This window comes from Centruroides sculpturatus, unplaced genomic scaffold (assembly GCF_000671375.1).
Source record: "Centruroides sculpturatus isolate CEXI.00-Female unplaced genomic scaffold, Cexi_2.0 scaffold178, whole genome shotgun sequence".
NCBI lineage: Eukaryota > Metazoa > Arthropoda > Arachnida > Scorpiones > Buthidae > Centruroides > Centruroides sculpturatus.
The window spans coordinates 12,218-25,340 of NW_019384433.1; the positions used below are offsets into that span (position 1 = coordinate 12,218).

General features: G+C 27.8%; 1 protein-coding gene across 1 annotated transcript in view; it reads left to right on the forward strand.

Annotated features, from left to right (window-relative positions):
• The window catches only part of LOC111619800 (spindle assembly abnormal protein 6 homolog), a 28,861-nt gene that overhangs the window by 11,809 nt on the left and 3,929 nt on the right, over nt 1–13,123 (forward strand). The window contains exons 6-12 of the mRNA XM_023361616.1: nt 757–954; nt 2,707–2,823; nt 9,492–9,761; nt 9,828–9,971; nt 10,052–10,177; nt 10,249–10,330; nt 12,861–12,961. Coding sequence (XP_023217384.1) covers nt 757–954; nt 2,707–2,823; nt 9,492–9,761; nt 9,828–9,971; nt 10,052–10,177; nt 10,249–10,330; nt 12,861–12,961 — 1,038 coding nt within the window. The remainder of the gene's footprint in view (nt 1–756; nt 955–2,706; nt 2,824–9,491; nt 9,762–9,827; nt 9,972–10,051; nt 10,178–10,248; nt 10,331–12,860; nt 12,962–13,123) is intronic.

Genomic DNA, 13,123 nt, shown 5'->3' on the forward strand with positions numbered 1-13,123 from the left:
CATATTCGCCAGATCGAGCACACTCAGATTATTATTTGTTCTGGTCTATACAATTTTTTTTAACTGTAAGACATTTACTTGAAATGACAATGCCAAAAATCACTTGGATCGGTTTTTTGTAAGCAACGATCAAAACTTTTATGAATGTGAAATCGTGCTACTACCAGAAACGATGACAACAGGTATTTGACCAAAATGGTCAACATATAATTCAATAAAATATTTATTTATTATAAGAATATTGCATTTTTTTCCACGGAAAAAAAACTAACTTACTTTCCGAACAACCCAATAGCTAAATGCATGATAATTGGTAAATTATTTATATTTACAAATTTGTTCTTGAGTAGTTTTGAATACCAATAATCTTCTAATAAAATTAGAGAGAAGACAAAAAGATCATTCACTTCTGAATTTATGTATATTATCTTATCTAGCACTATACATACTAAGCTACTGATTGATATGCTATTATTTATGAAATAAATTTATTTAAATAGATATTTACTTGTGTAAATATTATAAATGTTTTACTGTATGTACTATATGTTAAATAAGTAATATAAAACCTTTGACACTTTTTCTAGCAATTTCTTTAATCGAACGAACGTTCTCGGCTATATTTAATGGCCTCCCTCTTACTACATGTTATAATAAATATTTACTTGTGTATATATATTATTTCATTAGCAGATTATAATATATTATTAATAAATTTTATTTAAATTGATTATATGTTTGTCATTTTTCAACAAGGAGGCAAAAGAAAAGTTAGAAATAAGATTGCAGACTGTAGAAGCAGACTTACAGCAGAGACTTTTACATGCTCAAGAATTGCTAACTATAAGAAATAATGAATATGAAAAAATAAGAACAGAATTTAAAGTTGATCTAAGGTCTAGAGAAAATAAACATAGTGAAGAATTATCTTTAGAAAGAGAAAAATTTAAAAAAGTAAGTATTTTTTAAATTATGTTTATCAGAAACAAGAATCCTAGAATTCTTCAATGAATCTTAAAATTTAGGTCATAGAAAACTTCTAAACATAAATATATACTTTTGCTCCAAGAGCACAACAAATTAAGATATATTGCATATAATTCAGGCATCTTCTGATTACTAATTTAATTCCATATAACCTGTAGGACTTAGATCTTTATTCTTCCAGTTTTGTTCTGAAATTATGTCTTTTCTATTCTACTTTCTCTCTCTTTTATAAACAGAATTTGAAAAAATATATAAACTGAAAAAAATATAATTTTCTTTACTGGGATGACGAATTAATTTAATACCAGGTTAGTATTCATCTTATTGCATCAATCTTAGAGAATACTGGAAATTAGTCTAAATGACTGAAGTTTTCCTGCATCTATTGGTCAGAATTTTTAGTCTTGAAGAATGTTAATCCCAGACTGATCATTTTTAAGAAAGAGCAACACTACACACAAAAATTAGTATCCATCAGTAGCAGTAACAGAAGTTGGTTGTTATAAACTGCTGTAACAAGTATCAATTTGGACTGTGTATAGTTAACTGTGCAATGCTGCATGCATTTTATCTTCCAGGCAAAGTGCTAGAGGGAAAAGAGTTGTAGTAATGATGACAGCAAAGCTAAGTTTCACCAAAGTACTTTGTGCATTCAAATCTATGAAAGAGCTTTTGTATTCTCACTGTATCATTGAAAGAGACAGAGCAAATATTATGAATATTGAAAGTTTATATTGTTCAGTTTGAAAAGGAAAAGTGCTACTAAACAAATGAAGATTAATGACTTTTTAAGAAGTGATATAATGACTTAACAATAGAAAAAATATCGTTGGTGTGGTGTTCTGATTTAGCAAATACATTCAGGTAAATGTGACAATATTTTTTACATTTTACTTAGATCTTTGTATCTATCATTTTCCATATCCACAATTTTTTGTCAGGTCGCCGTATAAAAATAATGATTTGAGGTTTCATTGTATTTGATCTTTGAAAAATATTAATGATGATAATTAAAGATAAAATTACAAGTACAAATTTTAATTAAAAATATATTAAATCCTCAATATTGCTATTTTCAGAAAAATTTAAGCGAAATTAAAGAACTTAGGTTAAGTATTTAGAGTACTGTTTTAGACTGTATTTTTACTGTATTAAATAACTATGCTTCAGTTTATTAATTGATAACGTCAATATGATGTAAATATTTCATGTATATTTGATGAAACTCAAATAGAAAATATATTTAACAAAGAGAAATATAAAATAATGAAAATATATATATACCAAATATTTAAGAATAAATAAATCAGTTCAGAATAAAATTCTGCTAATACTATATTATGTTTTGTTTGTTTTACTTTTGATTTATTAAGTGCTAAGGATTGTGCAAAGTGAAGCTGAAAACATTTTAAAATAAATCATTTTTGGCTTCCTTAAGGACAGCAAAGCAGTTTTTACTTTTGATTTCATCATATAGCTAATTAATATACTGCAACTTTTCAATAGACACTGACAGATACACCTTCCTTACTTACTCCAACAATGTTTATTAGGAAAGTGGATTTTGCATGTGTCAGTGTCCATTGATTCATCATCTATTTTAAATACAAATCTCTGTATTTTTTTAAAATTATTATAATAAAATAAATTATTTCTTGTGAAATACTCTTACTTTATAGAATAAATATAATTTTAATAATTAACATCTTTGTTTTTTAGATTCATCGTGAAGCAGAAAATAAATGGGAAAATGAAAGAAAAGAATTAGAACAAAGTCATCAACTCAAAATTCATCAACTTGAAGGCCGGATTGTTTGCTTAGATTCACTAAACAGAGTATTAATTTTATTATTTTTAATAACATGATAAAATTAATTTATTATTATTAATATTGAGAATACTTTTTATCTATCCTAAAATATTCAAAAGAGTAGTAAGGTGTAATTTTTATTTATGAAATTGATGGCAAAAATATATACATGTGAGGGTTGTCCAGAAAGTATGATGCCATCTACAGTCCATTTGCCTATAGATGGCATCAAGAGCAACAGGTATCAAGCAGGTAAGATCAGTTATCTTTAGTTATACATTGTATGCTCAAAGTAATTTACATATTGATCGTGCATTATACAGTTGATAAGAATTGTTAGAATAGCAGCAAAACTTAACAATCCTATGGCATATCAAGTGTATGCTGTTATTTGTTTTTTGACTGCCAAAGTATTCATCCAAAAGACATTTCATCTTTGCATTACAGCAGTGTATGGTGGCAATGTAATGTATGAATTATCAATAAGACATTGAGTGCACAAGTTTAATGCAGGGAGAGAAAATGTGACAGATGAACACTGTGCTTGCTGACCATTTCTTGTTAAGGAAGAACTGAATGCGTGTCAAGGACTGCATTAAATGTAATCAGTGCATCAAACTTGATGAACTCCATGAACAGTTTCTAGAAGTTACTCAAGTATTGCTCCATGAAATTATCATGAAGCATCTTGTTTACAGGAAGATTTGCACAGGCTGGGTATTGTGAATGCTCACCAATGAACACAAACAGAATCATATAGGTGCAACATTAACATTTTTGAGCCATTATGCAGAAGCAGGTGATGCATTTTTGGATCTCATTGTTACAGAAGATAAAATATGGATCAGCCATTTCACTCCTGAGAACAAATGCCTATCACTAGAATGCACCATCCATGATTTCCAATAAAACAATACAAGTTTAAGCAAGTGCATTCAGCAAAGAAGATTGTGTCTACAATGTTCTGGAACTACAGTGGTCTTTTGCATGTTGAGTTCATGTACCAAGACAGAACAATTAATACAGATGCATATTGTGGAATGTTGCATGAATTGCATAGGACCATTCAAAATAAGCAGCATGGCATGTTGTCTAAGGGTGTTATGCTTTTCCAGACCATACACTTGTTTCAATGCTTCAAAAGGGATGTTCTGCACTTTCCTGCCTACAGTCTGGACTTAGCTTACATGACTATCACCTGTTTGGGAAATCAAAGGAGTTTCTGGGAGAAAAGCCAGTGGTGATGTGTTGAAAGATGAAGTCGTACAATGGTTAAAGGTCTTGGTGGCAGAGGTTCTAGATCAGGCATGGCCAACATACGGCCCATCTAATGAATTTATGTGGCCCGCGATTAATCTTTCAATATTAGCTACTCAAGTCCAAATAGCTTGATGAAAAATTCTGACCCTGCAAAAAAAAAAAGGTCAACAACTCATTGTGCATTTAGCATTAACCCTTCATTACAAATTTCTTAAATACAGAGTAGAATGTTGATAAAGCATGATAATATGATAAATGTATCTGTAATCTCTATGTACAATTTAGTCTCTATGGGGTGACACTGACACCACAATCAGATCTCGCACCACCTCAAAATCTTCATAGGGCAGCCTCTGATTCGTCCTGTCAAAAAAGTTTTCTTTCCAATTCAGCCTGGGGGAAAAAACCCCTGTCCTAGATGATAGCATTCAAAAACTGGACACAAGATATAACAAGTGCTTAAACAACAGCAATAATTATGTTGAAAAATGACTAAATCAATATGTAGTATTATGGCACATAAAAAAATTTGAATAAGCAGACAGTGTGTTGGTGTCAGTAAACAAAAGGTCCAACTCCAACTCCAGCAAATTTGCAGTGTATGACTTTGTGACTCTGATCTTTTTTTTTTAAATGTCACACTATGATTCCTTTTATAAGAAAGATACCACTGGGTTTCTCTATAAAATGTTATACTAAAATTGATGGCAAGAATCAAAAAATGGATAGGCCTATAATGTATTTACCCTGGAAAAACTGTCAAATACATAAAGAAACACACTACATCTTAATAGGCAAAAAAATGTCACTTTTATTAGTTAATTATGAAAAACTGATTTAAATTTAATTATTTTCAAGAAAAAATTAAATACAGTAAAACACAAAAAGTAACAATTTGATGAATGACATAATGAAATAGTTTCTCCTGCTCCAGCTACAATGGGAATAGTTAATTTCCTACTGACACAATGGTTGACTAAACTGAAGTATACATTAGAATTTTAAAATATTAAATTTGGAAAAAAATCAATTGTCTTGAATTGACAGGTACAATCATCCCCAAGAACCAATTTGATGTTGACTCTGATACATACTTGAATAATAAGCCAAAATAATCCTATTAATTACATTTTTCAGTTTTTTTTATTCCTCTTTTAGTTTATTGCAGTTAGATTCTGATCTCGATTTTACTTTTTTCATTGTTTTTCTATTGACTGTTTTAAGATCAAATTATGCTATTGAAGCTATAACAGTCATAAATAAATCAAAACCAACAGAATGGCAGTAAAAAAATTAATTAATCAAATTAGTCAAAAAGACAATTGACATCCAAAGTAAAACATCTAGAATGTAAAAAATTATGGCGCTCAAAATGAAACCAAACTTTCTCTTGGGAGTTTCTCTTTGATAAAGATAAGCTTAGTGCTTTGAAGTGTTTACTTTCCAGGTGCAATCCCATGACTAACTACAAGTGTTCTGTAATTTTATTCATTTGGCCACTGGTGGGCCTTAAATTAATAAAAGCCATTTTCCGAAAGTATAGAGCATGTCATGTGAGATATGCATAACGTTTTCTTATGAAATGGCTTTTATAGATTACTATCATTTTGATATCTAAATTTATCAAAGTGTTTGTTTTTGAAGAAATGTCTTTCGATACTAATTAATTAAAAAGTATTTTTCTTACTTCACTTTTAACCAATAGTAAACTTTGAGGTTGAAGTTGCTGGAGTTGAAAGAATTTTACCAACTCTACAACATTATAAGTAGATGCCCATAATCATGTCATCTACTTATAATGTTGGACAAACAGGTATTACTTTCTGAACAATCCTCATAATTTTTAAATTATTGTCTTCAAGTATACTATCTTAAGTAATAATTTTTCTTGATTTGTCTATTGTTGTTAAATTAATCATTAAGGGCATAAAACTTTTTGATGATTATAATTTACTTCCTTTTAAAATATTTACAGTGTTTCAAAATTCTATGTAAATTTGTGCTCCATTCCAATAGTCTCAGATGATTGTCCACAAACTTATACAACCATTTGCATTTAACAGAAAAATATTAACATATGTTAAAAAGATTTTACTTATCATTTTACTGTAATGAATAACATTTAGTTTATAATATATAAACTATATATATAAACTGAATATACATAGTAAAATTTATATCAAAATACAAATTCTTAAAGCTGGAACTTAAGTCAATACCTATCAGGAGCAACCTGATCACTTCCAGCAATAGAGGAGGTATATGACAAACATTTTCAACTATTTTGACTAGTCTATTTCAGGTCCACCATAAAATTTTAAATTTTACACTTAATACATTCCATTAATAAAGTTTAGAATTTAATGGTGGATTTGAAGCAGACTAGTCAAGATAGTCAAAATCATTTGTTATATGTCTTTTCCATTGCTGGAAGAGTGATTAAGTTGATCCTGGTACATACTGTATCAAGTACACTACTTGAGAAAAATAGATGCAAGCGAGATAATCATCATTATGAATAGCATTCAGGATTTTTCCATGTCTGAAATGTCAGAAGCCAGAGAAGCAATTTGCTGATTGAGTCAGATTCCATGACACTAGGAGTGGATTAACCTTACGATTTGCCATCTCAAAAAAAAAAAAAAAAAAACAAATCTACATATATCATTCTCATATAAAATATGATCTTACTGTATTCAGATTTATTATTATGCAAATTGTTTAAAATAATCATATATAAAAGTATAGTAATATCTGTAGTGCTCCTTAAGTCTAATAAACTATTATACAGATCTTTCTTTATAGTTTACACAATTTTACAAAGGATGTGATTTAGGATTCCTGACTTAACTCTTACTTTTTATTTATTCATTCTCAAAAAAGTATTTTTTTTGCAAAAAAATAACAACATTCATTTCTCTTGCTCTGGTAGAGAAAACACTGTCAATTTCAATTAGTCTGTTTTTTTACATTAATGTATTCTTATAAACTTTCAGATTTAGTTTCAATGTCAGTGTGGATGGTATTTTTATTATTTTATGGCTATAACAAAAACATTTAAATTTAAATATAAGAAATTCATGTTTTTGAAATGAATTTGCAGACACTGTCACTTTCTATGTTGAATGATTTCTTCTGGAAACATGTATTATTCAATGTTTTTTTTTCTATCAAACAACAAAAATTGTGAGTATTTTTGAATTAAATATTAATTATGTTGCAATAATAATGCCTGAAAAGTAATCATTAACAATGTCAATACACTGAACAAAAAAAATAAAATAAAATAAAGCAAGTGGATAAAATAATTAAACACTGGCTTTGTAGGTTTGTGCCTGATCAACAGGCTGGCTGCATGAACATTTTGTTTTCTTCACGTATCTAACATATAAATAGGGACCAGTATCCCTATAAAGTCCTTCTTCTGGAAGGCACTCCCTTGGCAGATCACCCTGGTGTTTAAAAGTTATATTTCATCAGTCTAATCTGAAAAATAAAAGCAAACTCACATAGAAATCAAGGATAACTGCAAAAACCATTTTTATTTGCAACTATCCCAGTTGCAAAGATTCTGTCCCAAAAATTCCCCATCCCAGTTTTCAGTTGCAATAATTTTTCAAGTAATAACTTATTTTTTGCATTCAATGTTTTGTTTTATATACATGCAAATAATTTGCATGGACAAAACTTAATACTTATACTTATTACTAGTACTAAAATTAGATTTATTTTCTTAATTAGCATCAATAACTGTATTGAATGTAGGCTTGAGAGTCTTGATTATAATTTTTCTATTATGATAGCAACTTGAAGAAATTGTATCCTTACAAAGATCAGTTTGTAAACATTGTATATTACCATAAAAAAAAGATTTTACTTTTAAAATCCCACCAAAGAGAGCATCTCTCATTAAGAACATGTGGAACCCATATATTAAGCTTTGAAATGAAACCAATTTGTTTCAAGTAATCATAAATGGTTCAATTTGACAAATTTAATCTCTTAGTGATTCAGCAGTTTGCTTCAATCGATACCTTTATTTTGTTTTCATTGGTTTCAACTGGCCATCCAGGATGTGGTGCATCTTCAATATTGAAATTGCCAGAACGAAATTCTGTAAACCAGTTTTGACACTGTCGTTCTGTCAATACATCTTCTCCGTACACGTCACGCAATTTTTTTATCGCTTGAACAGCATTCTTACCTTTTTGGTAATAAAAGAGCAAAATATGCCAAAAATGTTGCTTTCGATCTTCCATATTTGATGGGACACACAAAAATAAACAATTGCACAAAATCAAACAAAATGTTTTACAAATGAGCCTTAAAATGCTAGTTGTCAAAATATATAATGATAATACGGTTTAGAATAAAAATGGCGGGAAAAGTACAACTAATCCGTCTAGTGGTAAAAAAAAAACAAAATTACTTTTCAAACAACCTAGTATATAGCATTCCATGTACTTTCAAATTACAGTAGCATAATTAAAAATTATTGGCTGTTAATTAGAGCCCGAGATATCATTGAATTAAATTGTCAATTTATTCAGCCTTTTCTGATTGAAAACATATTGTTATTTTTCTTCACTATTAAAAAAAATCATTGTATATTTGTTTTAAAGTAGTTTGCATTTTAATAAAAGATGATGATAATTTGATTCTTATTGAATTTAAAACTTATTGAATGAAAAGGTTAACTTTTAATACAAATCATATAAAAAAACAAAGACCATCTTTATAGTTTATAAGAAAATTACAAAAAAAAATGTTTAAAAAATTTATAAAAAAAAGTATAAATATTCTATTAAATTGACCAGGTGACCAAAAAAAGTAAACATATCACTTTATCATTGTTTCAAGTCTAGATAAGATTTTTTAGAAATTTTGTAGGTGATTTGATCCGGATATATTAAAGCTCTATCTTTCTCTCACTACCTGGCCCCACTCTATTATGGACCTGACTGAATCAATGATAAACTTCCAAAAATGCCCTTTAAGTACCCAAAGGACAAAAAATTGATTAAAAAGATGCTAAAAAAAGTAATAAGAAGTCAATTACTTAGTTTAAATATTGTCTATTGTCTTAGTTATGGTACTTACTTATTCAGTAAGTAAGTAAGTTGAAAATTAATAACTTTAGGGAAGTATTTTCATTCAAAGTGTTGAAGCAAATTGTATAAAACAATATTTGAATTGTTTTCATGAATTCGTATTTAATGAATAGAAACTTTAGAAATTGTAAATGACTTTTTTACTAATAGTATCGAATCTACAGATCATTTGCAATTTTTGAAGTTTTAAAAAGGAAATATTTCAATGCTTTTGTTGATGATGAATTCAATACTAAAACTATACACAAATATATTAATGTCTATTATTTATTACATTAAAAGCAGAACTTTGTAAATAATAATTTTTCTTGATTATTTTTAAGGAATTACAAGAAAAGCAATATAAACTAGATGCCTCGAATCGTGAATTACGAAATAGAGTCGCTGCTCTTCAAGAAGAAATTCATCAGACACATCAGAAACTACAAAATATAACCAAAGAAAATGCAAATCTCGATGCCGAATGCCAGGAGCAATCTAGAATGATCAGTCATCTTAAAAGCAAACTATCATTATCCGAGCAAGAATTTAAAAATTTAGAAGATAATACCAAAAGATTACAAGATCAATTAACTAATGAGAATGAACAAAAGGTAATTTTTAAGTTATATTAGTAAAACGTTTTTTAATTCTATAGTTATTATATTTATAATATATAGAAAAAGTTAGAAGAAAATTGTGATAAGAAACAACTACAAATAAATAAGCAGTCGGTTTCAATTAAATCATTGTCTGATGATTTGATGAAAGGAAATGAAATTATTCGCAAATTGCAAGCTGAAATGCACAGTATCCATGCAAAAGTAATAAATATTTTCTTTTATATTATTTTATTTTTGTTTTATTTAAACGATACTTTATATTTTTATTTTGCATTATCTAGCTCAAAATAAAAGATAAAATAACTATAAAACAAGAAGAAGTATTAACTGTAAAGGAAGAAGAACTCAAAAAGTTGAAAGAAGAATTAGAAAATATTAAAGATAATCTGAAAGAAAAAGAATTAGAGGTCTTTAATTTTTATTATTATTATTATTATTATACATCATGGTTTTCATATGTTAATTTTTACATAAGCAGAATTCAAAACTGACAACAAATTTAGATGAAATAAAACAGAAGTTAGAAGATGCTCAGAAGCAATATAAAACAAGTGAAAATAGTAAGTTAAACTTTTTTAAAAAAAAAACTAAATTTTCATAAACTTTGCATTTTCTGAAAGTAATTAATCTTTAATGAAATAAGAAAGTCTTTATAATATAATTACATATAAAACTAAACCCAAAAGCTATGGAGTTATGTAAAAATCTACTGACTCTGACTTTGCTTTACCATCCAGTCCAACTCTGACCAGAAGCAGACTTGTTAACAAAATAGGCCTGGGATTCTGATATCACATGACCTTAGAATAAAAGCTTCAATAAATAGAGTTCTAATAAAGATAGAACGTAGAAACTTTTTTATTCCAAAGCCAAAAGACTCCTCCATGTAATGACATAGTCAATATATAAATATGTATTCGATAATTTTTACTTCCCCGGCTGTTATATATAACAGGGAAAATGTAGTGATTGGTCAAAAAATGGTCTCTCAAATTTTTACATTTTTGGACTCAGGACACCTTAGGTAGGTGGCTAAGCTGCCATATTGTGTTAAATTTAATAAATAAATAAATATAATTAGAATTTTCTAGAAGAAAAAATTAACCTAGAGCAGGACACAAACCAAATTATATAGTATCACATCCTGCTTACTGCGTAGATACACTACTAGCTATGCTACCTTAACCTTTGTCTGGTCTTATTAATTTAGATATAACTATACTTATCACTCATTGGAATTTTATGATATTTTGGATTACATAGAGTAAAGAATTTTTGTTTATAAATTAGTAAACAAAAAGTTTTATTGTTTATATTCTTGTAGGTTCCAAATTGATATTTATATTAATAAATTATATTAATATTAATTGTATATTAATATATATTATTACTTTATGATCAATTATTTTTATAATGGCCATTGTAATTAATAATATCTGCTGTCAAAAATATTTATTAAATGAATTAATTAGAGTATTCATGATGGGATGTTTTCCTCATTTTTAGAAAAATTGAGCTTCATTCAACAAAAGCTATTAACCATGAACATTTATTCTGACAGAACAATTTGCAATATGTATTAGCTTTGTTGGACCACTTCATTTATTAGCATCATTTTCATTTTTTTTTTTTTTTTTTTGAGGAACTGTTTCTGCCATTTTTTTAAGTCACAAATTGACTGGTTTCTTTGTCAGCAAATTTCAATAATTAGTAAGGAAGCCTTTTATTAAGCATTGGTTTTTGCTAAAGAACTTGTATTACAAAACCAAATTGGGAACTTATGACTTTTAAAAAACTTATCAAAACCAGTATAGCAAGAAAAGTTACAGACCATAAATAGCCTTATTTTTTAATTGAATTGCTTATACAGTAAGACCCCGCTTAACGCTGCCTCGCTTAACACTGATTCGATATAACACGATCTGCTCAAAGCCTAACAAAAGCTCAAAATTTATGCTGATATAAATTATTGAGGCATTTTGTTGATTCGTATATAATACGATTATTTGCAAACACAAACCAATCAGAAAAAGGTGTACTTTCTTTAAATCTATGTTTGTTTGGTGAAATTTTAGAAAAAATATAACGTCATGGATGCCATAAGAAATATCAACTTTGCTTGGCAAGAATAAACTGATAAATGCACGAATGAAGTGTTGAAGAAGGCATGGCTGAAAGTATTCAAGAATTCTCAACGAGAAGAGCCTATTGTTGTATCGTTAGGTTGACCAAACTCAATCTAATCGATATAGCAGGACTAGGCAATATAGACGAGCAGGATATTGAGGAGTTTTAGCAGGTTTCTGGTGAGAGCCTTACAAAAAATTATATTCAAGAACTGGCAGAACACGAAATTTATGTGAAACTGGAAAACAGAGATTCTGAAAATGAAAAACCCAAAAATTTCTCTACAGATTTCCTTAGTAAAAGTTTGATAAGATAACAAAAATCGTTGATCAAATTGTAGCGAATGATTCTATCCAGATTTTGAAAGGAGTGCAAAAGCAAAACGAGGCGTTTTGGATGCGATCTTCTGCTATCGACATTTGTTTAAGGAAAGAAAAAAGCGACAAGTGCAACTTCACAACTTTATTGCAAAAGAACAAGAATTTCAGAAAATTCAGGACCTTTGTCACAAAAAATGAATGTTACATTTCTGTGTGCATATGTTTTTGTGTTATTTAACATATATTATTATACAAATTAATATAAAAATAACTTAAAATTAAAGTGAAATTTATTGATTTTTGGTTGCACGTTCTCCTATCCCTATTTACTCTATGTTAAAATGACCTCATTTAATGATGTTTTGCTTAATGCTTTGTTGTCTAGGAAGGCATCCTCCACATTAAGTGGAGTCTTACTGTACTTTAAAATACTTTAAAATGTAAATCTCACAATAGAATTTAGATAAGATTAAATTTTATTTTGAAAATTTTCTTATCTAATTAGTATTTATTTTTAATAAATCAATATGTAATACTAATTTTAATTTTAAATTGTTGAAAACATTTTAATAGTTTATAATATTTAAAGATATTTAAGAATTAATGTTTGTTATTTATATAGATATAATTCTTTCTTTTCTAGTTATCAAGTGGCTTAATAAACAATTAAATGAAAAACAAAATGTAACACAGCAATCTGCAATGAATACTGATATTGTCAGTACATCTGACACCTTAAGACAGGTATAAATTTTGAAACAGTTTTATAGTATAGTTATTATTATTATTTTTAAAAACTTGTTTTATTTATTAATAAATTTTAATAATTTTAAAATCAGAATTATATATAAAAACATATTTGTTATATATATTTATATTTTATATATAACAAATATATTTTATATA